Source organism: Salvelinus fontinalis, chromosome 31 (genome assembly GCF_029448725.1).
Source record: "Salvelinus fontinalis isolate EN_2023a chromosome 31, ASM2944872v1, whole genome shotgun sequence".
Lineage (NCBI taxonomy): Eukaryota > Metazoa > Chordata > Actinopteri > Salmoniformes > Salmonidae > Salvelinus > Salvelinus fontinalis.
In genome coordinates, this window is record NC_074695.1 from 7,763,605 (window position 1) to 7,791,001 (window position 27,397).

The 27,397-nt window shown below is 43.1% G+C and overlaps 1 protein-coding gene across 3 annotated transcripts in view; it reads right to left on the reverse strand.

Annotated features, from left to right (window-relative positions):
- Positions 1-24,592, reverse strand: part of LOC129829472 (slit homolog 3 protein-like) — a 450,259-nt gene extending 425,667 nt beyond the window's left edge. For all 3 annotated transcript variants that reach the window (XM_055891175.1, XM_055891174.1, XM_055891173.1), the window contains exons 1-3: positions 23,840-24,592; positions 11,123-11,194; positions 2,787-2,858 (exon numbers count right to left, since the gene is read on the reverse strand). In XM_055891175.1, the coding sequence (XP_055747150.1) occupies positions 2,787-2,858; positions 11,123-11,194; positions 23,840-24,030 (335 nt within the window). In that variant the 5' untranslated portion in view covers positions 24,031-24,592. The remainder of the gene's footprint in view (positions 1-2,786; positions 2,859-11,122; positions 11,195-23,839) is intronic.
- Positions 24,593-27,397: the final 2,805 nt, after the last annotated feature.

A 27,397-nucleotide genomic window follows, 5' to 3' on the forward strand; every position in this document is an offset into this window, starting at 1 on the left:
CAGAGGGAGCACCCCCCTATCCACATCGACGGGACAGCAGTGGAGAGGGTAGAAAGTTTTAAGTTCCTCGACGTACACATCACGGACAAACTGAATTGGTCCACCCACACAGACGGTGTGGTGAAGAACGTGCAGCAGCGCCTCTTTAACCTCAGGAGGCTGAAGAAATTTGGCTTGTCACCAAAAGCACTCAAACTTTTACAGATGCACAATCGAGAGCAACCTGTCGGGCTGTATCACCGCCTGGTATGGCAACTGCTCCGCCCACAACCGTAAGGCTCTCCAGAGGGTAGTGAGGTCTGCACAACGCATCACTGGGGGCAAACTACCTGCCCTCCAGGACACCTATACCACCCGATGTCACAGGAAGGCCATAAAGATCATCAAGGACAACAACCACCCGAGCCACTGCCTGTTCACCCCACTATCATCCAGAAGGCGAGGTCAGTACAGGTGCATCAAAGCAGGGACCGAGAGACTGAAAAACAGCTTCTATCTCAAGGCCATCAGACTGTTAAACTAACATTGAGTGGCTGCTGCCATACATGTAAAAAATGTATCACTAGCCACTTTAAACAAGCCACTTAATATAATGTTTACATACCCTACATTACGCATCTCAAATGCATATACTATACTCGATACCATCTACTGCATCTTGCCTATGCCGTTCTGTACCATCACTCATTCATATATCTTTATGTACATATTATTCATCCCTTTACACTTGTGTGTATAAGGTAGCTGTTGTGAAATTGTTAGGTTAGATTACTCGTTGGTTATTATTGCATTGTCGGAACTAGAAGCACAAGCATTTCGCTACAATCGCATTAACATCTGCTAACCATGGGTATGTGACAAATAAAATTTGATTTGATTTGAGCTTGCTGGCTCGCTAGCTAACGTTACGTGTATGATCTGTATAGTAATATTATTTGAATCAGAAATACATTTCCATTGCTAGTTATAGCCTAATGTTAGCTGGCTAACATTGAACATAGTTGGTTAGCTCTTTAGCTACCTGCAGATTCATCAAATCAAATCAAATTTTCTTTGTCACATATACATGTTTAGCAGATGTTATTGCGGGTGTAGCGAAATGCTTGTGTTTCTAGCTCCAACAGTGCATTAATATCTAACAATTCACAACAATACACAGAATACAGACAACCTAAAAGTAAAATATATGAATATATATAAATATTAGGATGACCAATGTCGGAGAGGCATAGACTAAAATACAGTCAAATAGAATACAGTATATACATTTGAGATGAGTAAAGCAAAAATATGCAAACATTATTAAAGTGACTGGTGTTCCATTATTAAAGTGGCCAGTGATTTGAAGTCTAAGTATATGGGACAGCAGCCTCTAAGGTGCTGGGTTATGTAACCGGGTGGAAGCCGTCTAGTGATACTACAGCTATGACAATGTTTGTATTGTTATTAGTATGAGTTGAGATTATGCCGGGTCATTGTTTAGCTAGCTAGCTACATGTCTAAAGAAAAGACTCCACTTCGCCAGACGATTACATGACCCATCAAGTTAGCCAGGTGGCTGGGAGTGATTATGGCCATCTTTTGTATTTCATGAATATGTGTACATGTCTAGACAATAGTGACCCATCCACTTATCTAGATGTGGCTGGGGGGTGGTTATAGCATTTATTTCACATGACCCATCAATTTAGACAAGTGTGTCTGGGTAAGAATCATCTAATATTTATAAAATATATTTTATCTTGGCACTTTGTGTTTTTGATATTGCTACTATGCAAGTAACCATTTCACTGTAGCGTTTACACCTTCTTCATCCTGTGCATGTGACAAATAAACATAGATTTTAATAGATATAGTTTGTATCTAACGGAGACGGTAATGTGAAGAACAACATGACCTGCACCAGAAAGTCCCAATAGGATACAGGTCAAGGACTAGATAAAGTGTATTTTAACATGGAGTTTTTCCTTATTGTAGGCTCCTGCTTTTAAAACTTTTAGTCTTGCAATATTTGGTCGTTTACTAAACTACTTACTCTGTTTAGCACATGGCCTCACATGTGAATCTTTAAACAGATGGGTGGTGCTAAAGTGAAGAGGGTGTGAACGATGCTGAATGGGTGTAGAAGGGCTCTCCTTAGGCGTTCCACTTTTCAAGGGACATTTTCTCAAAAATGGGGTTACAAGTGTATCAACTTTCAAAGCAGAATTACTTTCCAATTGTTTCTCAACTGCAGTGTATAATATACCATTTTGTAGCTCTGAGTCTACTTTCATCCAATGTAAAAAACACAATTTCAAATTTTGCTACATAAGACCGAATCACGGTGGTCAGTCACATATTGTAAATATTAATGAAAACAAAAATGTTATTTTTGGTCTTCATTTGAAGTTAGGGTTAGGCATTAGAGTAGCAGTGTGGTTAGGGTTAAGGTTTTAAAATCTGATTTTATGACTTTGTGGCTGTTCCAGCTAGTGACCATTCTGCAGAGCTGCCTCCAGAACAAAATACATGATGAAAACACACACACACACACACACACACACACACACACACACACACACACACACACACACACACACACACACACACACACACACACACACACACACACACACACACACACACACACTTAAGCATACAGAAACAGTGTAAATACATTACATTTACATGTAATGGGGTAAAGGCCATACTCTAGGTAAATACCCAAACACAAACAGTGAGGGGTGGAAAGTGTCACTGCAGTGACTGCTAGGTAGGGAGGTAGGTCAGCTAGGGATACTTACAGTCTCTCCAGCTGTTTGAGGTCCTGGAACGCCCCCCTCTCAATCAAGGTGATCTGGTTGTCCTCTAGGTGCCTGACAGAAAAGAGATAGACAACAAAATCAATAAATACAATTACATCAGTATGTAAAGGCCATGCTCTCACACAATGGGTTCAAGGCAACATGGGGTAAAGGCCATGCTCTCACAACATGGGCTGAAGGCCATGCTCTCACAACATGGGCTGAAGGCCATACTCTCACAACATGGGCTGAAGGCCATACTCTCACAACATGGGGTAAAGGCCATACTCTCACAACATGGGGTAAAGGCCATACTCTCACAACATGGGGTAAAGGCCATACTCTCACAACATGGGGTAAAGGCCATACTCTCACAACATGGGGTAAAGGCCATACTCTCACAACATGGGCTGAAGGCCATACTCTCACAACACTCTCACTTGCTCATATTGTATATAGACTTATTTTCACTGTATTATTGACTGTATGTTTGTTTTACTCCATGTGTAACTATGTGTTGTTGTATGTGTCGAACTGCTTTGCTTTATCTTGGCCAGGTCGCAATTGTAAATGAGAACGTGTTCTCAATTTGCCTACCTGGTTAAATAAAGGTGAAATAAATAAAATAAAAATGGGGTAAAGGCCATACTCTCACAACATGGGCTGAAGGCCATACTCTCACAACATGGGGTAAAGGCCATACTCTCACAACATGGGGTAAAGGCCATACTCTCACAACATGGGGTAAAGGCCATACTCTCACAACATGGGGTAAAGGCCATACTCTCACAACATGGGGTAAAGGCCATACTCTCACAACATGGGCTGAAGGCCATACTCTCACACAATGGGTTAAAGGCCATACTCTCACACAATGGGTTAAAGGCAACATGGGGTAAAGGCCATACTCTCACAACATGGGGTAAAGGCCATGCTCTCACACAATGGGGTAAAGGCCATACTCTCACAACATGGGGTAAAGGCCATACTCTCACAACATGGGCTGAAGGCCATACTCTCACAACATGGGCTGAAGGCCATACTCTCACACAATGGGTTAAAGGCCATACTCTCACACAATGGGTTAAAGGCAACATGGGGTAAAGGCCATACTCTCACAACATGGGGTAAAGGCCATACTCTCACAACATGGGGTAAAGGCCATACTCTCACACAATGGGTTAAAGGCAACATGGGGTAAAGGCCATACTCTCACAACATGGGGTAAAGGCCATGCTCTCACACAATGGGGTAAAGGCCATACTCTCACAACATGGGGTAAAGGCCATACTCTCACAACATGGGGTAAAGGCCATACTCTCACAACATGGGGTAAAGGCCATACTCTCACACAATGGGTTAAAGGCAACATGGGGTAAAGGCCATACTCTCACAACATGGGGTAAAGGCCATGCTCTCACACAATGGGTTAAAGGCAACATGGGGTAAAGGCCATACTCTCACAACATGGGGTAAAGGCCATACTCTCACAACATGGGGTAAAGGCCATGCTCTCACACAATGGGTTAAAGGCAACATGGGGTAAAGGCCATACTCTCACAACATGGGGTAAAGGCCATACTCTCACAACATGGGGTAAAGGCCATACTCTCACAACATGGGGTAAAGGCCATGCTCTCACACAATGGGTTCAAGGCAACATGGGGTAAAGGCCATACTCTCACAACATGGGGTAAAGGCCATACTCTCACAACATGGGGTAAAGGCCATACTCTCACAACATGGGGTAAAGGCCATACTCTCACAACATGGGGTAAAGGCCATACTCTCACAACATGGGGTAAAGGCCATACTCTCACAACATGGGCTGAAGGCCATACTCTCACAACATGGGGTAAAGGCCATACTCTCACAACATGGGGTAAAGGCCATACTCTCACAACATGGGGTAAAGGCCATACTCTCACATAATGGGTAAAGGCTACATGGGGTAAAGGCTACATGGGGTAAAGGCTACATGGGGTAAAGGCAACATGGGGTAAAGGCTACATAGGGTAAAGGCTACTTGGGGTAAAGGCAACATGGGGTAAAGGCTACATAGGGTAAAGTCTACATGGGGTAAAGGCTACATGGGGTAAAGGCAACATGGCGTAAAGGCAACATGGAGTAAAGGCAAAATGGGGTAAAGGCCACATGGGGTAAAGGCAACATGGGGTAAAGGCAACATGGGTAAAGGCAACATGGGTAAAGGTTACATGGGGTAAAGGCAACATGGGGTAAAGGCTACATGGGGTAAAGGCTACATGGGATAAAGGTTACATGGGTAAAGGCAACATGGGGTAAAGGCTACATGGGGTAAAAGCAACATGGGGAAAAGACTACATGGGGTAAAGGCTACATGGGGTAAAGGCAACATGGGGTAAAGGCAAAATGGGGTAAAGGCCACATGGGGTAAAGGCAACATGGGGTAAAGGCAACATGGGTAAAGGCAACATGGGTAAAGGTTACATGGGGTAAAGGCAACATGGGGTAAAGGCTACATGGGGTAAAGGCTACATGGGGTAAAGGTTACATGGGTAAAGGCAACATGGGGTAAAGGCTACATGGGGTAAAAGCAACATGGGGAAAAGACTACATGGGGTAAAGGCTACATGGGGTAAAGGCAACATGGGGTAAAGGCTACATGGGGTAAAGGCTACATGGGGTAAAGGTTACATGGGAAAAGGCAACATGGGGTAAAGGCTACATGGGGTAAAAGCAACATGGGGAAAAGACTACATGGGGTAAAGGCTACATGGGGTAAAGGCAACATGGGGTAAAGGCTACATGGGGTAAAGGTTACATGGGGTAAAGGTTACATGGGGTAAAGGCTACATGGGGTAAAGGTTACATGGGTAAAGGCTACATGGGGTAAAGGCTACATGGGGTAAAGGTTACATGGGTAAAGGCAACATGGGGTAAAGGCTACATGGGGTAAAAGCAACATGGGGAAAAGACTACATGGGGTAAAGGCAACATGGGGTAAAGGCAACATGGGGTAAAGGCTACATGGGGTAAAGGTTACATGGGGTAAAGGTTACATGGGGTAAAGGCTACATGGGGTAAAGGTTACATGGGTAAAGGCAACATGGGATAAAGGCTACATGGGGTAAAAGCAACATGGGGAAAAGACTACATGGGGTAAAGGCTACATGGGGTAAAGGCAACATGGGGTAAAGGCTACATGGGGTAAAGGCCACATGGGGTAAAGGCAACATGGGTAAAGGCAACATGGGGTAAAGGCAACATGGGGTAAAGGCTACATGGGGTAAAGGCTACATGGGGTAAAGGCTACATGGGGTAAAGGCTACATGGGGTAAAGGCAACATGGGGTAAAGGCTACATGGGGTAAAGGCAACATGGGTAAAGGCAACATGGGGTAAAGGCATCATGGGGTAAAGGCAACATGGGGTAAAGGTTACATGGGGTAAAGGCAACATGGGGTAAAGGAAACATGGGGTAAAGGCAACATGGGGTAAAGGCAACATGGGGTAAAGGTTACATGGTGTAAAGGCAACATGGGTAAAGGCTACATGGGGTAAAGGCAACATGGGGTAAAGGCTTCATGGGGTAAAGGTTACATGGGGTAAAGGCTACATGGGATAAAGGCAACATGGGTAAAGGCAACATGGGGTAAAGGCAACATGGGGTAAAGGCAACATGGGGTAAAGGTTACATGGGGTAAAGGCTACATGGGTAAGGGCTACATGGGTTAAAGGCAACATGGGGTAAAGGTTACATGGGGTAAAGGCTACATGGGTAAAGGCAACATGGGTTAAAGGCAACATGGGGTAAAGGCAACATGGGGTAAAGGTTACATGGGGTAAAGGCTACATGGGGTAAAGGTTACATGGCTAAAGGCAACATGGGGTAAAGGCTACATGGGGTAAAGGCTACATGGGGTAAAGGCAACATGGGGTAAAGGCCATACTCTCACAACATGGGGTAAAGGCCATGCTCTCACATAATGGGTAAAGGCCATACTCTCACAACATGGGGTAAAGGCTACATGGGGTAAAGGCTACATGGGGTAAAGGCTACATGGGGTAAAGGCTACATGGGGTAAAGGCTACATGGGGTGAAAGCAACATGGGGAAAAGACTACATGGGGTAAAGGCTACATGGGGTAAAGGCAACATGGGGTAAAGGCTACATGGGGTAAAGGCAACATGGGTAAAGGCAACATGGGGTAAAGGCTACATGGGGTAAAGGCAACATGGGGTAAAGGCAACATGGGGTAAAGGCAACATGGGGTAAAGGTTACATGGGGTAAAGGCAACATGGGGTAAAGGAAACATGGGGTAAAGGCAACATGGGGTAAAGGCAACATGGGGTAAAGGTTACATGGTGTAAAGGCAACATGGGTAAAAGCAACATGGGGTAAAGGCTTCATGGGGTAAAGGTTACATGGGGTAAAGGCAACATGGGGTAAAGGCAACATGGGGTAAAGGCTTCATGGGGTAAAGGCAACATGGGGTAAATGCAACATGGGTAAAGGTTACATGGTGTGAAGGCAACATGGGTAAAGGCAACATGGGGTAAAGGCAACATGGGGTAAAGGTTACATGGGGTAAAGGTTACATGGCTAAAGGCAACATGGGTAAAGGCAACATGGGGTAAAGGCAACATGGGGTAAAGGCAACATGAGGTAAAGGTTACATGGGGTAAAGGCTACATGGGTAAAGGCAACATGGGTTAAAGGCAACATGGGGTAAAGGCAACATGGGGTAAAGGTTACATGGGGTAAAGGCTACATGGGGTAAAGGCAACATGGGGTAAAGGCAACATGGGTCAAAGGCAACATGGGGTAAAGGCAACATGGGGTAAAGGTTACATGGCTAAAGGCAACATGGGTTAAAGGCAACATGGGGTAAAGGTTACATGGGTTAAAGGCAACATGGGGTAAAGGTTACATGGCTAAAGGCAACATGGGGTAAAGGTTACATGGGGTAAAGGCAACATGGGGTAAAGGCCACATGGGGTAAAGGAAACATGGGGTAAATGCAACATGGGTAAAGGTCACATGGCTAAAGGCAACATGGGTAAAGGCAACATGGGTTAAAGGCAACATGGGGTAAAGGCAACATGGGGTAAAGGCAACATGGGGTAAAGGTTACATGGGGTAAAGGCTACATGGGGTGAAGGCAACATGGGGTAAAGGCTACATGGGGTAAAGGTTACATGGTGTAAAGGCAACATGGGGTAAAGGCAACATGGGTAAAGGCTACATGGGGTAAAGGTTACATGGGGTAAAGGTTACATGGGGTAAAGGCAACATGGGTAAAGGCAACATAGGGTAAAGGTTACATGGGGTAAAGGCAACATGGGGTAAAGGCAACATGGGGTAAAGGCAACATGGTGTAAAGGCAACATGTGGTAAAGGCAACATGGGGTAAAGGTTACATGGGGTAAAGGTTACATGGGTAAAGGCAACATGGGGTAAAGGCAACATGGGTAAAGGCAACATAAGGTAAAGGTTACATGGTAAAGGCAACATGGGGTAAAGGCAACATGGGGTAAAGGTTACATGGGGTAAAGGTTACATGGTGTAAAGGCAACATGTGGTAAAGGCAACATGGGGTAAAGGTTACATGGGGTAAAGGTCACATGGGGTAAAGGCTACATTGGGTAAAGGCTACATGGGGTAAAGGCTACATGGGGTGAAGGCAACATGGGGTAAAGGTTACATGGGGTAAAGGTTACATGGGGTAAAGGCTACATGGGGTAAAGGTTACATGAGGTAAAGGCTACATGGGGTAAAAACTACATGGGGTAAAGGCTACATTGGGTGAAGGCAACATGGGTAAAGTAAACATGGGATAAAAGCAACATGGGTAAAGGCAACATGGGTAAAGGCAACATGGGGTAAAGGCAACATGGGGTAAAGGCTACATGGGGTAAATGCTACATGGGGTAAAGGCAACATGGGTAAAGGCTACATGGGGTAAAGGCTACATGGGGTAAAGGCAACATGTGGTAAAGGCAACATGGGGTAAAGGCTACATGGGGTAAAGGCTACATGGGGTAAAGGCTACATGGGGTAAAGGCAACATGGGGTAAAGGCTACATGGGGTAAAGGCTACATGGGGTAAAGGCAACATGGGTAAAGGCAACATGGGTAAAGGCAACATGGGTAAAGGCAACATGGGGTAAAGGCTACATGGGGTAAAGGCAACATGGGGTAAAGGCTACATGGGGTAAAGGCTACATGGGGTAAAGGCAACATGGGTAAAGGCAACATGGGTAAAGGTAACATGGGGTAAAGGCAACATGGGGTAAAGGTTACATGGGGTAAAGGCAACATGGGGTAAAGGCTACATGGGGTAAAGGCAAAATGGGGTAAAGGCTACATGGGTAAAGGCTACATGGGGTAAAGGCTACATGGGTAAAGGCTACTTGGGGTAAAGGCTACATGGGTAATTGCTACATGGGGTAAAGGCTACATGGGTAAAGGCTACTTGGGGTAAAGGCTACATGGGGTAAAGGCAAAATGAGGTAAAGGCTACATTACTCTAGTCAGTCTACCCTCTGCTCCGGGAACATCTTGTCATGGATCCCTAACGTTTTCCAGATGCATTATAAGGCAGAATATCTACAACTCCATGGATATGCTGTGTTTATATTTGTGTCTGTGGATATTAAGACCAATTTGAAGTGACATATTTGAGAAGCATATGAATCCCAGAGTGAATGATACTCAAGGCGACTCGATACAGCCAAGGTCAAAAGTAAAACGTGGAAACCCGAGACAGAAAACATACGCTTGTCATGTGGAATTCCGATCTTTTGGCAGGAGGCTTTCAGTTATAAATGGTATTTTAAGTAAATGTTTATATGTGGCTGTTTTAGGACCATTAATTCATGTTTTTGTCATTTCAGTTTGTCAGGAGAGATGACACAGTTGGCCTCATCATAGGGAACTGTTCAGACTTACACCACAGGTTTCCAGACGTAGCCATCGGCGTAGCCAAAAGCCAACCGCTCTAATACCAGTGGATTGGCCTCAGATGGAGCTAGCAAAGCAAAGTCCAACATGTTCAGCCCAGAATTAATTACCTTATTTGGCCTGTACCTTGGACGCTGATCTGATGTATAATAAATCTGATTCCTAGGACCGGGGGATCAGACTCACGCTGATTGATTTACTGATATTTAAGTAAGTATTCTCCGAACTCACCAGTTGGTTTAGATGGATGCATGTGTATCGTGTAGTATAATAGTATTGTTTTCAGGAAATAATGTATTTTCCATTAGCAATTCCCTATCATTAAGGGAGCTTCAGAGAGATAACAGCCCAGAAGTACGGGACCACGGAATTCAAGGGTAAAACCCTTCAATGTGTGTGTGTGTGTGTGTGTGTGTGTGTGTGTGTGTGTGTGTGTGTGTGTGTGTGTGTGTGTGTGTGTGTGTGTGTGTGTGTGTGTGTGTGTGTGTGTGTGTGTGTGTGTGTGTGTGTGTGTGTGTGTGTGTGTGTGATTACCGTGTGTGTGTGTATGTGTGTGTGTATGTGTGCACATGTACTCAGATCACAGAGGTAATCACCCCTCACATGCTACTCTCTCTCCCTCCTAGATAAGGCTCTCTTACTCTGAGCTTCCGAAGGCCCTTTACATCCACATGGTTTCGAGTAGGAAACGTCACTCCTGCTTACCATGAACCACATAATACAGGCAGTGGACCCGGCCGGCAGTACTGCAGGACAGACACTGCTTATTACCACTCCTTGGGCGCTTTCGTTTGCCGTTTATTTTTTATCTCCACCCCATCCTTTTACAGGCTCTTAGTCAGGAGGTAAACAGCACCGAGATGTCCTTAGATTACAGTCATTAGTTCAACACAGTCGCACACGCTCTCTATTCAGCAGAGAGGGGAGGAAAGAGGAACACCATCGAGTCCATCAGGACAGCTCCAAACAGATGAGTGTCAAATACTTTCCTTTGAAAATCATCAGAGTGATGGTGGTGAGAGAAGTTGGAGTATTTTACTGCATGTCATTACCAGGTAGAAGGTCCAAATACTATGCTTTTTAACCATGTCAACATTTTGATATTATACTTGGTTATTTCAAATGGCTATAAAGACTATTCCCCTATAGTCACCATCAGTTAAACATAAACATATTACATTCTAAATGACCTACTTAATCACTATAAACTGTTTCTTTAAATATTTTACTAATGACATTACTGAATACAATGAAGAAACATGACTGAGCCCATACTTAGTGGTAACACATCTATTACCAAGCTACATGTTAATTGACAGAAAATATCTATGTTATTGTGTCTTATTGACATTATCATGCATATTATTTGTGAAGGGCAGAGAGAGCTTACAGAACTCGCAGATTCTTGATGCCAGAGAAGTCCACTTTAGAGATCCTGGTGATGTTATTCCTGTCCAAATCCCTGAGAGAAGGAGAGAGAGAGAAAGAGAGAGAGTGAGGTAGAGAGAGAAAGAAAGAGAGAGAGAGAGAGAGAGAGAGAGAGAGAAAGAAAGAGAAAGAGTGAGGGAGAGAGAGAGAGAAAGAGAAAGAGGGAAAGAGAGAGAAAGAGAGAGAGAGAGAGAGAGAGAGAGAGAAAGAAAGAGAAAGAGAGAGAGCGGGAGAGAGAAAGAAAGAGAGGGAGAGAGAGAAAGAGAGAGAGAGTGAGGTAGAGAGAGAGAGAGAAAGAAAGAGTGAGGGAGAGAGAGAGAGAAAGAAAGGGAAAGAGGGAAAGAGAGAGAGAGAGAGAGAGAGAGAGAGAGAGAGAGAGAGAGAGAGAGAGAGAGAGAGAGAGAGAGAGAGAGAGAGAGAGAGAGAGAGAGAGAGAGAGAGAGAGAGAGAGAGAGAGAGAGAGAGAGAGAGAGAGAGAGAGAGAGAGAGAGAAAGAAAGAAAGAGAAAGAGAGCGGGAGAGAGAAAGAAAGAGAGGGAGAGAGAGCGAGAGAGAAAGAGAGAGACAGAAGGAGAGAGAGAGAAGGAGAGAAAGAAAGAAAGAGAGAGAGAGACAGAAGTAGAGAGAGAGGGAGAGAGAAAGAGAGAGGTTAGAAGGATAATCACACATCATCATAATCCTGTTCAGTCTATCAGTTCTCTCTCCAGTTCTCTCTCCATAGAGCAGGGCTGGGAAATTCCAGTCCTCGAGGGCCTGACTGGTGTCACAGTTTTGCCCCAGCCCCATCTAACACACCTGACTCCCATAATCACCTAATCGTGATCTTCAGTTCAGAGTGCAATTTGATTAATCAGCTGTGTTTGCTAGGGATGGAGAAACAGTGTGACACTAATCAGGCCCTCAAGGACTGGAGTTGCCCACCCCTGCCATAGAGGATGGTATTGCTGAGGTTCCCTGTGGAGGATTGCCCTGGAGATGTGGAGCAGAGCAGAGCAGAGCAGGTCCCCACCCTCTCTTCAGTCTCTCTCTGCCCTGTGCCCTCTACCTAAGATGCTGGGGGACAAATCCTTTAATCTCAGGCACTCCTTACTTGACTGGGCAAAGAGGGCCCCTCCAGGAGTCTGTGCTCAAACCTCAAACACACCAGGGCCTGGTGTGTGTGTGTGTGTGTGTGTATGTGTGTATATGTGTGTATGTTTGCATACGCCTGCCCTAACTATGTCAGTGTGTATTGTATATGGTCCATATTGACGATGTGTATGAAGGACAAGGCTGGAGTATGAGAAAGAGCTATAACAAATTCTGTTTGAGAGAGCTAGCTACTTCAAGTTACTTCTGATGGGTCTTTCTGAAATTGGGGTTGTTTTTCTCTTCATAGCCAAAAGCATATCTTGTTTCCAGACTGTTGCTCTGTTTTAACTACTACTCAGAATGTATATATCTGTTTTAACTACTACTCAGAATGTATATATCTGTTTTAACTACTTCTCAGAATGTACATATCTGTTTTAACTACTACTCAGAATGTATATATCTGTTTTAACTACTACTCAGAATGTATATATCTGTTTTAACTACTAATCAGAATGTATATATCTGTTTTAACTACTACTCAGAATGTATATATCTGTTTTAACTACTACTCAGAATGTATATATCTGTTTTAACTACTACTCAGAATGTATATATCTGTTTTAACTACTTCTCAGAATGTATATATCTGTTTTAACTACTTCTCAGAATGTATATATCTATTTTAACTACTTCTCAGAATGTATATATCTGTTTTAACTACTTCTCAGAATGTATATATCTGTTTTAACTACTTCTCAGAATGTATATATCTGTTTTAACTACTTCTCAGAATGTATATATCTGTTTTAACTACTTCTCAGAATGTACATATCTGTTTTAACTCAGAATGTTAATGTACACTATGGATTCTGACTTATTTCCTCTATGTTTATTGGTATATTTCCCCATTCATATATATATATATAAATATATATGAGAGAGAGAGAGAGAGAGAGAGAGAGAGAGAGAGAGAGAGAGAGAGAGAGAGAGAGAGAGAGAGAGAGAGAGAGAGAGAGAGAGAGAGAGAGAGAGAGAGAGAGAGAGAGAGAGAGAGAGAGAGAGAGAGAGAGAGCAAACTAACTTGCCTAGTTAAATAAAATTTTAAAAACACACACACAGAACCTAGTCTCCTGACGTTGGGCTCAGTGTGTTTCTCATAATATACGTAAACATTTATAAATCTGATTTAAAAGTCATATTGGATTTAAAAAGGCTTCCCCAGCTCTGCACATAAAGAGCTTTAATGGGAGGCATACTATGTCTTTAGAGAAGACAGGGGCCTGACAGACTACTGCCTCTACTTCACGCTCCTTGCTCCTCTCTCTCACCCTCTCTGTGTTCTCTCTCACGTTGATATCTCTCTGTCACACTCTCTCACCCTCTCTTTCTCTCACACCCTCTCTCTTTCACCCCCTCTCTCTCACCCTCCCTATGTTCTCTCTCGCGCTGATATTTCTCCCTCACCCTCTCTCTCTCGCTCACCCTGTGTTTCTCTCACACCCTCTTTCTTTCACCCTCTCTCTTTCACCCCCTCTGTCTCACCCTCTCTTTCTCTCTCACCCTCCCTCTTTCTCTCTCACCCTTTATGCTCATTCTATTACCCTCTCACCTTCTCTCTCTCTCTTACTCACCCTCTCTCTCTCCCAATCTCTCTCTCACTCCCACACAACACTATCTCGCTCTTATTCTCTCTCCCCTCCGATAACCCAGCTTTCATTCTCCCTCGCTCTCCAATCTCTCCTCTCTTATATCCATCCTTCACTGTTCCCAGTACCTGCCACAGTGTGGAAACTGTGGGATTATAATCAGGAATAGCAACACAATGAACTCAATTAAACCAGCTTCTATCAGGCTCCTTTAAGTGTCAATGTGTGGGTCACAAATCTACAAGCCTGCTGGTAATTGTTTGTTTTGATTTGTGTGAGGGATAAGGTGGCAATCCAAACAACAGGTGTTCAGGGCCTCACAATGCCCCTGCCCCCCCACCTAGCCAACCCACCCAATCAAGGCCTTTAAACCCGTGAACCAACGAGTCTGAGCCCGCAGCTGACAGACACATTTTACTTTACCTCGGCTAAATCACTTAGAGGAGCACTTTATTGGTACACACTGACCAACTGGACAGCAAAACACATTTCTTATGGCCCAGGAACATTATGTTGCACAAACGACATATCGGGTGACACGTACCAAAAAGGCCCCCAAAGCCCATTCAAATTCATGCAAGAAAAAAAAGTGTATAAATACACAAACAGTCTCTCTCTCTTTTTCCATCTAACGCTTCGCTTCACAATGCGTTTCCTGCTGTAACCTCGTGTTATTTTCCTCAAAGCCACAGTCGTCTGGTCTTCTACAGCAGATAGGCATGCTCCATTTCCTTCTCAAGTCTCTGAACCATGGTTGGAATCTTAATTGAGTTCCTCCCCTGGAGCTCGGGACTATTTGACAAAGATTTTTCGTCAGTGGAAAATTCAGACCTTCGCCGAGTATAATCTTCCACACAATACTTCAACATTGTCATTCAGCGCAGCGGCTCCTGAGATAAAGCAGAGCAGTAGGTAGGAATGTATGTGCACGGCCATTGAATTTGATTGAACATTATAATGTCTTTCATTTCCATTGTATAAGGATGAACGTGGACAGAACTGATTGAGCACACTCTTCCTAATGCCCTTACATGACCATATTACAGTACACACTTGACACGTCATTGTACATTTGCTAGTTAACATAGCAAACATTGTAGAGTTATCATGTTCATATTTGAATGGCCATTTAGAATGATTTATTTTCCTGTACAAATCTGCACATGCCATGGAATGATGGCAATCATCAAACGAGACGTGAGACTTTTTGCAGCTGATGCAATGTTTTTCTACGGCTCTTATCGGGATATTGGTGGTTTCCAGGGTGGAACTTTGCCCATTGCTCCCTCCTTCCCTCCCTAACAGAGTCCTCCCTTCTTTTCCAGAACATAACTGTGTGCTTTCCTGTTTGAACACTGTTTCATTGTTATCTGTATTGTCTACTTGTTGAATGTTTGTGAAGTCTTGATTGTGGATGTTTGTAATGTCTTGTTAATTGGTGTTGGACCCCAGGAAGATTAGCTAGCATTATGGTGTTAGCTAATGGGGATCCTAATAAAAATTAGTTACTAATTAATTTAGTAATTACAAAAATTGTGACACATCAAATAGGGAGGTTAGTATAGTTAGTATGGTTAGTATGGCCAGTATGGTTAGTATGGCTAGTATGGTTTGTATAGTTAGTATGGTTAGTATGGTTTGTATAGTTAGTATGGTTAGTATAGTTAGTATGGTTTGTATGGTTAGTATGGCTTGTATGGTTAGTATGGTTAGTATAGTTAGTATGGCTAGTATGGTTTGTATGGTTAGTATAGTTAGTATGGCTTGTATGGTTTTTATGGTTAGTATAGTTAGTATGGTTTGTATAGTTAGTATGGTTTGTATGGTTAGTATAGTTAGTATGGTTTGTATGGTTAGTATGGTTTGTATGGTTAGTATAGTTAGTATGGTTAGTATAGTTAGTATGGTTAGTATGGTTAGTATAGTTTGTATGGTTAGTATAGTTAGTATGGTTTGTATGGTTAGTATAGTTAGTATGGTTTGTATGGTTAGTATAGTTAGTATGGTTTGTATAGTTAGTATAGTTAGTATGGTTTGTATGGTTAGTATAGTTAGTATGGTTTGTATGGCTAGTATGGTTTGTATGGTTTGTATAGTTAGTATAGTTAGTATGGTTAGTATAGTTAGTATAGTTAGTATGGCTAGTATGGTTTGTATGGTTAGTATAGATAGTATGGTTAGTATGGTTAGTATAGTTTGTATGGTTAGTATAGTTAGTATGGTTTGTATGGTTTGTATAGTTAGTATAGTTAGTATGGCTTGTATGGTTAGTATAGTTAGTATGGTTAGTATAGTTAGTATGGCTAGTATGGTTTGTATGGTTAGTATGGTTAGTATGGTTAGTATAGTTAGTATGGCTAGTATGGTTTGTATGGTTAGTATAGTTAGTATGGTTAGTATGGTTAGTATGGTTAGTATAGTTTGTATGGTTAGTATAGTTAGTATGGTTTGTATGGTTTGTATAGTTAGTATAGTTAGTATGGTTTGTATGGTTAGTATAGTTAGTATGGTTAGTATAGTTAGTATGGTTTGTATGGCTAGTATGGTTTGTATGGTTAGTATGGTTTGTATAGTTGGTATGGTTAGTATGGTTAGTATAGTTAGTATGGTTTGTATGGTTAGTATGGTTTGTATGGTTAGTATAGTTAGTATGGTTTGTATGGTTAGTATGGCTTGTATGGTTTGTAACCCAATCACAAGTCTGAGGAATCAAATATTCCGTCTCCTTTCATCTCCTCTGCAAGGGTGTTGATGCAACACACACACACAGGTGCACACCCACGTAGACACACACACAGGTGCACACACACGTAGACACGCACACAGGTGCACGCACACAGGTGCACACACACGTAGACACACACACAGGTGCACACACACGTAGACACGCACACAGGTGCACACACACGTAGACACGCACACAGGTGCACACACACGTAGACACGCACACAGGTGCACACACACGTAGACACACACACAGGTGCACACCCACGTAGACACACACACAGGTGCACACACACGTAGACACGCACACAGGTGCACACACACGTAGACACGCACACAGGTGCACACACACGTAGACACACACACAGGTGCACACACACGTAGACACGCACACAGGTGCACACACACGTAGACACGCACACAGGTGCACACACACGTAGACACGCACGACTGGACACTGATATCACTGGACACTGATATCACTGCGCACCAAAATCATTGGACACTGAAATCACTGGACAGCGATATCACCGGACACCGAAATCACTGGACACAGACACCACTGGACATCAATATCACTGACACATGCACATTTGTGGCCTGCTGGAGGTCAATTTGCAGGGCTCCTCCTTGCATAAAGGCAGAGGTAGCGGTCCTGCTGCTGGGTTGTTGCCCTCCTACGGCCTCCTCCACGTCTCCTGATGGTAGCGCCTCCATGCTCTGGACACTACGCTGACAGACACAGCAAACCTTTTTGCCACAGCTCGCATTGATGTGCCATCCTGGATGAGCTGCACTACCTGAGCCACTTGTGTGGGTTGTAGACTCCGTCTCATGCTACCACTAGAGTGAGAGCACCGCCAGCATTCAAAAGAGACCAAAACATCAGCCAGGAAGCATAGGAACTGAGAAGTGGTCTGTGGTCACCACCTGCAGAATCACTCCTTTATTGGGGGTGTCTTGCTAATTGCCTATAATTTCCACCTTTTGTCTATTCCATTTGCACAACAGCATGTGACATGTATTGTCAATCAGTGTTGCTTCCTAAGTGGACAGTTTGATTTCACAGAAGTGTGATTGACTTGGAGGTACATTGTGTTGTTTAAGTGTTCCCTTTATTTTTTTGAGCAGTGTATATAACCAAGCAGCCAAAACCCAGTGGGCAAAAACTGATTGAATCAACATTGTTTCAACGTAATTTGTCAACGTATTGTGACGTGCAATCTATGTGGAAAATACATTGGATTTGAAAAAGGTCATCACCTCTTGTTTTGAGTGTCAACCACAGGGTCACGTCATCATCATAACCAATTTTCAACAAAGACAAACCTGATGTTGAATTTGTACCTTTGATACAATGTCAGATCTTCAACGCTTTATCCAATATAAAAGAAACAATAGGCTGGGCAGCACCTCCTACTGGAGAGTTGATCAATCTACAGCTATTCATTTGGTCTCCCATCCAGCCCTGCTAAGACATGATATTTGTCACTAACTACTACCAATGTGCTTTCGTGAGAATGACGATTGAGAGATCTCTTAATAACTAAATATATTCACTGCTGCTATCAAAGTCATTCGAAAGGGAAGGTTTAACAGAGCAAATGAAATCAAACTTTAACAGTCATATCATCATAAATTAGGCTATTTAGGACTATATAGCATTTGTAAAGTCATCAACAGCTATTGTTTCAATTCAACCCAGAATTCAACTAAAAATAGACAATGCATATAGGCCTATATGTATAAGAATAGTCCAATTGTCTAAAATATATTTTTGGTTGAGATGGAGATATGAATCCAACATATCAATTATTCATTTGTAGACAACCTGGATATTGAATTGTGTTTGGTTGTCAACGCAACCAAATATCAACATTTAGAGGAGATGTATTTAGAGGAGATGTATCTTCTGCTTGGATAGTTGAATCTGTGCCACTGACATAGTCAGGCTTTAATTCCAGTTTGTCTACAAATAAATAATTGATATTTTGGATTCCCGTCTCCATCTCAACCAAAAGTTAAAGAATAGGACTAAATCAAAGTTTGATTTGTTTCTCATGGTCTGAGTCTTTAGGTGCCTTTTGGCACACTCAAAGTGGTGCCTTTTACTAAGGAGTGGCTTCCGTCTTGCCATTCTACCATAAAGGCCTGATTGGTGGAATGCTGCAGAGATGGTTGTCCTTCTAGAAGGTTCTCCCATCTCAACAGAAGAATTATAGAGCTCTGTCAGAGTGACCATCGGGTTCTTGGTCACCTCCCTGACCAAAACCCTTCTCCCCCGATTGCTCAGTTTGGCCAGGCGGCCAGCTCTAGGAAGACTCTTGGTGGTTTCAAACTTCTTCCATTTAAGAATGACGGAGGCCACTGTGTTCTTGGGGACCTTCAATGCTGCAGATATTTTTTGGTACCCTTCCCCAGATCTGTGCCTCGAAATAATGCTGTCTCGGAGCTCTATGGACAATTCCTTCGACCTCATGGCTTGGTTTTTATCTGACATGCACTGTCAACTGTGGGACCTTATATAGACAGGTGTGTGCCTTTCTAAATCATGTCCAATCAATTGAATTTACCACAAGTGGACTCCAGTCAAGTTGTAGAAACATCTCAAGAATAATCAATGGAAACAGGATGCACCTGAGCTCAATTTTGAATCTCATAGCAAAGGGTCTGAATACTTATGTAAATAAGGTATCTGTTTTTTTATTTTTAATACATTTGCAAAAACATCTAAAAATCTGTTTTTGCTTTGTCATTATGGGGTATTGTGTGTAGATTGACAATGATTTTTTAAATGTAATACATTTTAGAATAAGGCTGTAACGTAACAAAATGTGGGAAAAGTCATGTGGTCTGAATACTTTCCGAAAGCACTGTATGCCACATCACATTTCAGATCAAGCACCGCTCAGTATCTCCAACCTTAAGAGACACCACTTCATCACTGTCCTGATGATGACTCATGGAATGCATTACTATTCGCTGGGTGAACAATGATGGCCAAAGTGAAGATGACAGCAACATTCTGTGCCGTTTTCTATTGTTTATGAGGCAGTGTGAGCAGGATAGGCTACATCTCACTGGGACTTTGGTTTTCTAAATATTTGAATTACCGGATGAGTTCCCAGCTGAAGGACACCCACTTCTGACTCAGCACAACTGACAAGAATATTTCATATTTTCTCCGGACGCGTCTGTTTACTTCAAGATGGTTTATTTTCAAAGGGCTGACAGGCAGGCAGACAGGCAGACAGGCAGCTGGATCATCCTAGTGTACCTTAGTCAGCTGGATCGTCCTTAATCAAATCAAATCAAATTGTTTTTGTCACATGCTTCGCAAACAACAAGAGTAGACTAACTTACTTATGGGCCCTTCCCAACAACGCAGAGAGAAAGAAAATAGAGAAATAATAGAAAAGTAATAACACATAATAATTCCCAGCATACCTCAGTCAGTGTTTGCAGTACAGTCCAGTCCAGTCCAGACCAGTACAGTCCATACATGACTCCTTAGATTATAAGTGTACAGTAAAGTTCAGAGTTGACAGGGGAACTTTTAACACTTAGGTGCACTGGCAGAGATATAAAGGAACGGGGACAGTGTTAAAACACAACTAAATCACAAGCTGTGAACACTAATAATGTTCCTAAGGAGTAAGACAACCTAAGGAGTTAACCAGACCCCCAGCGTTACAGTATACAGCTAAAGAGAGAGTTGTTCAAGCTCAGGGCAGCTCATGGTCCACTAATCTGACGAATCATTCCTCATGAAACACCATCAACAGGAGCTTCACATGTTACTGCCTGGACATCCTGCCTCTCTAAGGGAATATTACCCCAGATCTAGATGCCACATACAGTCACTCCCCCAGTAACATCCTGATCAACTCAAGGTACATGCAGTGATTCCTGGCTCCATACATTGTTTACTGGGTTACTAGCTACAACGTAATGTTTGGGGCCCTTGCGCATCAATGACAAAGACACCAAAACATGCAGAGAGTTATCCATATTTGGTAGATTGGGGTAAACACTTTGTCACATCAAGCTAAGTTCAGCGAAAGTTGTGAATATAAAGGATGGACTGATGGGACAAAGCAAAGGGCCTTGATGTGTTGCTTTGGTAACAGAACCCAAACAACAAAAAACGGGTCCTTGTTAACCTAAAATGGCCCCCGGTTCACAGACTCTTAGAGACTTTCAAAACCAGTCTTGCATTAAAGCATGACACACACTTGGACGAGTTCTAAACTTCTGTGTTCCTACATTTTGGACTAACCTCTTCAAGGACACATTCGTGACTTAGACCACTTTCTCTCTCCACTTAACTCTGCAACAAAAAGTCTGCTCCCCTCTCTTCCTCCCTCCCTCACTCTGCCAGCTTTGGCCTTTGAAGTGCTGGCTGAAATAAAGCACCTCCAAATATTTTCCACGGGAGATTTTTTTTTAGAAGTTAGACGGCTGATATTTCCCAGAAGGCTGACGTTAGCTGTGCCCGCTGGCAATGCCAGCATCAGCCCGCCAGGCAGGTTAAAGTCATTATCAGACAGTTCAACAGGTCAACCAAGACACCAACTCTAGAACATTCACATACTGGCCCTCATGACCTACCAAGTGCCACTACAAAACAAACTCAAGTAAAACTGAAACTCATTCACCACTTAGGCAATGGGTTTTTAATGTAGCAGCATGTACTGGTGACTTTGTACTGTAGGCTACAAATGGTCTAGGATCAGTTCATCCTCTGTGTGAGTGTAATATGGAGTTGATTAGCAGTGTAATTGGGATGATGGATGGGTTAAGTGTTGGTAACCGCATACACATTGTTCTCAGCTGACAGCCTCCAACCCACCCTGAGAGTGTTGGTGGACTGTGGGTGTGGCTGGGCTGTAGTTCGTCCATCATGGCCCCAGTAGCATCAGCGTGATAAGAGCCAGGAGCACTCCAAGGTGTTCTGGGAACTCTAGCAGGGTGTGAATTGCACCCCGGAAAAGAGGTGACTGTTCCACCTTGGCCACCATCATTAAGCCTTCACAATCCTTCTGCTCAAACAAGATGCAAACGAGATCTCAAGTGGCCCTGAGTATTGACAGAACCAAATTGATTGGGCTTCTAATTCGCTATTCTATAGGAGCTGGGCTGGCATTCCCCTTTGGGAAGCAGGCATTTTCAACAGACAGGTTTCCTGCTTTTATTACGTTAACACTCAAACATTTCCCATCAAAACAACCGTAGTCTAACTACTTTTTACTTAAAAAGATATGAACAAGGCTCATTGCTGCCTCCTATCCACAACTACAGTCAAATGTTGCATGTTAAAACAACTTGACTGGCAACTAAATAAAGAAAAGATCAACACTTTTTCCTAAAGGGACACACAATCCCACTTGGTATTATTATTTATTTTCTGTTTCAAATGTCTAGGGATCACTCTCTCAAATTCAACAGGTCTTTGGTCAACTAGCCTCTGGCTAATGCGAAAATGCTTTGCTTTCATACCACTTCCAAGCAAAAAAGATTGTGTTTGTTGTTGCAGTGCCTCATGTTTTGTATCCCCTGAGGTCCTTAAGCTTCTTAGTTATGCTAGATAATAGGTTCCATCCCCTAGAATCACCAGAGGTGGAAACACTGCATTTTCAGGGATTGCAGGACCCACTTCCCCCATGGAATGTAATTTCATACTAAGTCCTCAGGTTAATGGGGCTGAGGGTGCAAAGTTCTCAGGTTAATGGGGCTGAGGCTGCCAAGTCCTCAGGTTAATGGGGCTGAGGCTGCCAAGTCCTCAGGTTAATGGGGATGAAGCTGCTAAGTCGTCAGGTTAATGGGGTTGAGGCTGCTAAATTCTCAGGTTAATGTGGCTGAGGCTGCTAAATCCTCAGGTTAATGTGGCTAAGGCTGCTAAGTCCTCAGGTTAATGTGGCTGAGGCTGCTAAGTCCTCGGGTTAATGGGGACGGGGCTGCTAAGTCCTCAGGTTAATGGGGATGAGGCTGCTAAGTCCTCAGGTTAATGTGGCTGAAGCTGCTAAGTCCTCAGGTTAATGGGTTTGAGGCTGCTAAGTTCTCAGGTTAATGTGGCTGAGGCTACTAAGTCCTCAGGTTAATGGTTTTGAGGCTGTTAAGTCCTCAGGTTAATGGGGACGAGGCTGCTAAGTCCTCGGGTTAATGGGGCTGAGGCTGCTAAGTCCTCGGGTTAATGGGGCTGAGGCTGCTAAGTCCTCAGGTTAATGGGTTTGAGGCTGCTAAGTTCTCAGGTTAATGTGGCAGAGGCTGCTAAGTCCTCAGGTTAATGTGGCCAGGGCTGCTAAGTTCTCAGGTTAATATGGCCGAGGCTGCTAAGTCCTCAGGTTAATGGGGCTGACTGGACTGGAAAGAAAGTACAAGTTACAGCCACAGGTCAGACTACTGGTACGTTTCATAAAAGTGCCAATGCACATGACACACTCATACAATGACAAGACTAGGCAAATCTAATATGTTAACAAGCCTAGGCAAATCTAATATGTTAACAGTTACTCGTTGGCGAAGATATCAGTGTCCTTCGCTCCCGCCTGCTGAACACCTGCTCTCACCGTTAGAACTGAGGAAAAACTCCCCGACAGGCAGGCCGAAGGACACTGTCTACCAGTCATCCCTGCCTCCCACAAGCACCGCAGACGGGAGGCTAGGGCGACACCGTGTACTAGCTAGCTTGATAGTTAGGGACACCGTATGCTAGCTAGCGATCACACAGAGTCCTTCGCTCCTGCCTGCCGAACACCTGCCCTCGCCGTTGTTAACAGAACTGCGGGAAACCAGTGCCCGACAGGTGGGGGCAAAGGACACAATCTACAGGTGTACTAGCTAGCTACCGTCTTCTGTGGAGTTTATCAGCGGCTGGCATCCAATGTTTTGTGCATTAACGCCACCTACTGTATTTCAGCATTGCCACCTCCCGCCTGTCCCAACGTAAGAATGTATCAATATACGTACAAAGAGGGGTTCCTGCAGCTGCAGGAATGCCCACATGCAGGACCACACTGAATTGCGGCCGCAATAGCACCCTTCTTGGGCACGCAGCCAAGGCAGGTGCCAGATGTGTCGCATCTTCATATCCGTATTACTGTTTGCAACCACAATCAACAGGCTCTGCATATTATTAAATTAGGCTCCCCACTCATACACCACCTAGCCTCTGACAATATAAATGGACAGAAGAGCAGTGGTGTGATGATGCGCGAAGGGATTTGTATTACTTACAAACGTTCTGCGTTCCTAGGTATTCCTTTTGGCACGGTCCTGAAGCCTTGACCCTGGCAATCCACATGAGATCCAGAGCAACTGCATTTGTGAGGACATCCATTCACCACGGCAGCGCACAGCAATCCGCACATCAGAACCCATATTCCCCAGTGATATGCCGTCCACTTCTCATGCACATTCGGTAGCATGGTATCCACCGTGGCAAAACTAGTATTTAAAACGAAAATAACTAAACACGAAAGAAAAAATGTTCAAAAGGTAGAATCCCCAAAATGTATACTCAACTATCTCGCAATAAAAGGTAGTTGCAGTTAAATTAATTAAAGGCTAAAAGGTCCAGAACCTAAGAATATGAATAGATCAAATCAGTTTCTCAAAGTTAAGTACCTTCCCAAACAAAATCGATGCGGAGTTGCGCTCATTCAAAGTCCGATGCGTGTTCTGCCTTTTCCTCACCATTGATACAAAACTGTAAAAATATTAGAGAATGAAAAAAAAATATTTCAAATGCAATTTCAAAACCATCTTCATTCAGATGCGTACGTAATTTCGCTTATAACAATCTTCCTCAGTAACTATCATAAATGCTTAATAGGGAAACAAATCCAATAGTCAATTAGTTTAGTACATAAAGTTTCAGATGTGATAACAATTTCTCAGTTGTTGAGGTAACTCCAGCTAGTACGCATCACACAGTCCCATTCTAATTGATGCCATTTTGAAACAGAACTCCAGGGGAGCGAATGTAGGCTGCAGTCTGCGAGAAAACTCATACCTATTTCCAACCCCCAAATTCACCACTTCAGATTCCTACTGGTTCGCCCTGCGTTGATGTCACTATAAGCAGAAAATAAGTTATTATTCTAACTTGTTTTAATGCCCCTCATGTGCACTTTACGATCAGTAAGTAAAATAATAAAGTCTATGGAATTTTGGAATTAATTACAAGCAATAAGTTTGCAATTGATGAGTTACATGGAAAACTTTAGAAGTTTCCATTTTAGGTCCAACATTTGTGTGCATGTGCAACTAACGGGACTTGATCAGAGAAGGTTATATTTGTGGATTTTACCTAACGAGGTGATATAGCCTAGTGTACTTTTAAATTAGGCTATTTGTGCCCAGATACTGTGGATCTTCATTGAGAGTTTCTAGTGGCAGGGTGTTGTTAAAATAGATTTTTTATTTTTTATTTCACCTTTATTTAACCAGGTAGGCTAGTTGAGAACAAGTTCTCATTTGCAACTGCGACCTGGCCAAGATAAAGCATAGCAGTGTGAACAGACAACAACACAGAGTTACACATGGAGTAAACAATAAACAAGTCAATAACATGGTAGAAAAAAGAGAATCTATATACAATGTGTGCAAAAGGCATGAGGTAGGCAATAAATCGAATAATTACAATTTAGCAGATTAACACTGGAGTGATAAATCATCAGATGATCATGTGCAAGAAGAGATACTGGTGTGCAAAAGAGCAGAAAAGTAAATAAATAAAAGCAGTATGGGGGTGAGGTAGGTAAATTGGGTGGGTAGTTTACAGATGGACTATGTACAGCTGCAGCGATCGGTGTGGATATGACAACGCATTTAGAATGACTTGAGTGACAACGGCAAGCACACCGCTTAAAAATAGTTATGCAGTAGCCTATATATTAAGTTGAAGGCAGCAATGAAACAAAGAATGGTTGCCTACTTTCTCATTTTGCTGACCCAGGCTTTATCAAGTATTCTGACCATAAAAAGCAATTCCTTCAATTACTTATATCAATAGCAATAGGCCTGTATCTCAACTAAATTGAAATTGTTGTAAGAAAGTGGCCAAGAACTCACTTTCAATACTTTAGTTACAGTTTAGACTTGTGAAGCACTCACACAACTCTCACCCAGTCTTCACTGAGCAGTCTCTGTCTTACTGTCATTTTGCAGCTGCAGTGCCCTCATCTGGTGTTAAAATGGACCAATAATTACATTTTAAACTTACCCTCTTTTCCCATTGAATTGTTGTATTTCAGACAATAGCTTACATGTTCTCTGACAGCTACAACCACAACTAACCCAACATTTATGGATCTAGTCAAATCTGAACTTTGCATTGGTGGTTGATGATGACCAATTTTGTAATAACTAGGTAATGTCATTTTAGTATCATATCAGGTTACACATTCAGATTAAAAGCAGACTAAAACAGAAAATATTCTAATTTGTGTCAATACCATAGACAAGCCTGAGTAGCCTCGAATTAGGCGGATGGGGCCAGCATCTGCGTCAGACATTGGCTATCAGACTCTTCTTCCTTGCTCTATGATAAACCTCCAGAGAGGAGACTTGTTTAACACACTGAGCAGATAATCCATTTACATTATTTTTAGTTAAGAGAAAATTGAGATGCAATGAGATGCAATGTATGACATCCTAGTTACAGTCAGAGGTCACCAAGTGCAACATAGCTTCAGCGTGTAAATCAGCTAGAAAGATGTGTCGGCATCGAGTAATTGTCTCTGGCCCCCTCCCAGTTAGGGGGAGTGACGAGCTCTACAGCAGAGTCTCAGCACTCAATCGCTGGTTGAAAACTGTTTTCTGCCCCTCCCAAAAGATAGAATTTGTAGATAATTGGCCCTCTTTCTGGGACTCACCCACAAACAGGACCAAGCCTGACCTGCTAAGGAGTGACGGACTCCATCCTACCTGGAGGGGTGCTCTCATCTTATCTACCAACATAGATAGGGCTCTAACTCCTTTAGCCCCACAATGAAATATGGTGCAGGCCAGGCAGCAGGCTGTTAGCCAACCTGCCAGCTTAGTGGAGTCTGCCAATAGCACAGTCAGTGTAGTCAGCTCAGCCATACCCATTGAGACTGTGTCTGTGCCTCGACCTAGGTTGGGCAAAACTAAACATGGCGGTGTTCGCCTTAGCAATCTTATTAGGATAAAGACCTCCTCCATTCCTGCCATTATTGAAAGAGATCGTGATACCTCACATCTCAAAATAGGGTTACTTAATGTTAGATCCCTCACTTCAAAGGCAGTCATAGTCAATGAACTAATCACTGATCATAATCTTGATGTGATTGGCCTGACTGAAACATGGCTTAAGCCTGATGAATTTACTGTGTTAAATGAGGCCTCACCTCCTGGTTACACTAGTGACCATATCCCCCGTGCATCCCGCAAAGGCGGAGGTGTTGCTAACATCTACAATAGCAAATTTCAATTTACAAAAAAAAAAATGGCGTTTTCGTCTTTTGAGCTTCTAGTCATGAAATCTATGCAGCCTACTCAATCACTTTTTATAGCTACTGTTTACAGGCCTCCTGGGCCATATACAGCGTTCCTCTCTGAGTTTCCTGAATTCCTATCAGACCTTGTAGTCATAGCAGATCATATTCTAATTTTTGGTGATTTTAATATTCACATGGAGAAGTCCACAGACCCACTCCAAAAGTCTTTCGGAGCCATCATCGACTCAGTGGGTTTTGTCCAACATGTCTCTGGACCTACTCACTGCCACAGTCATACTCTGGACCTAGTTTTGTCCCATGGAATAAATGT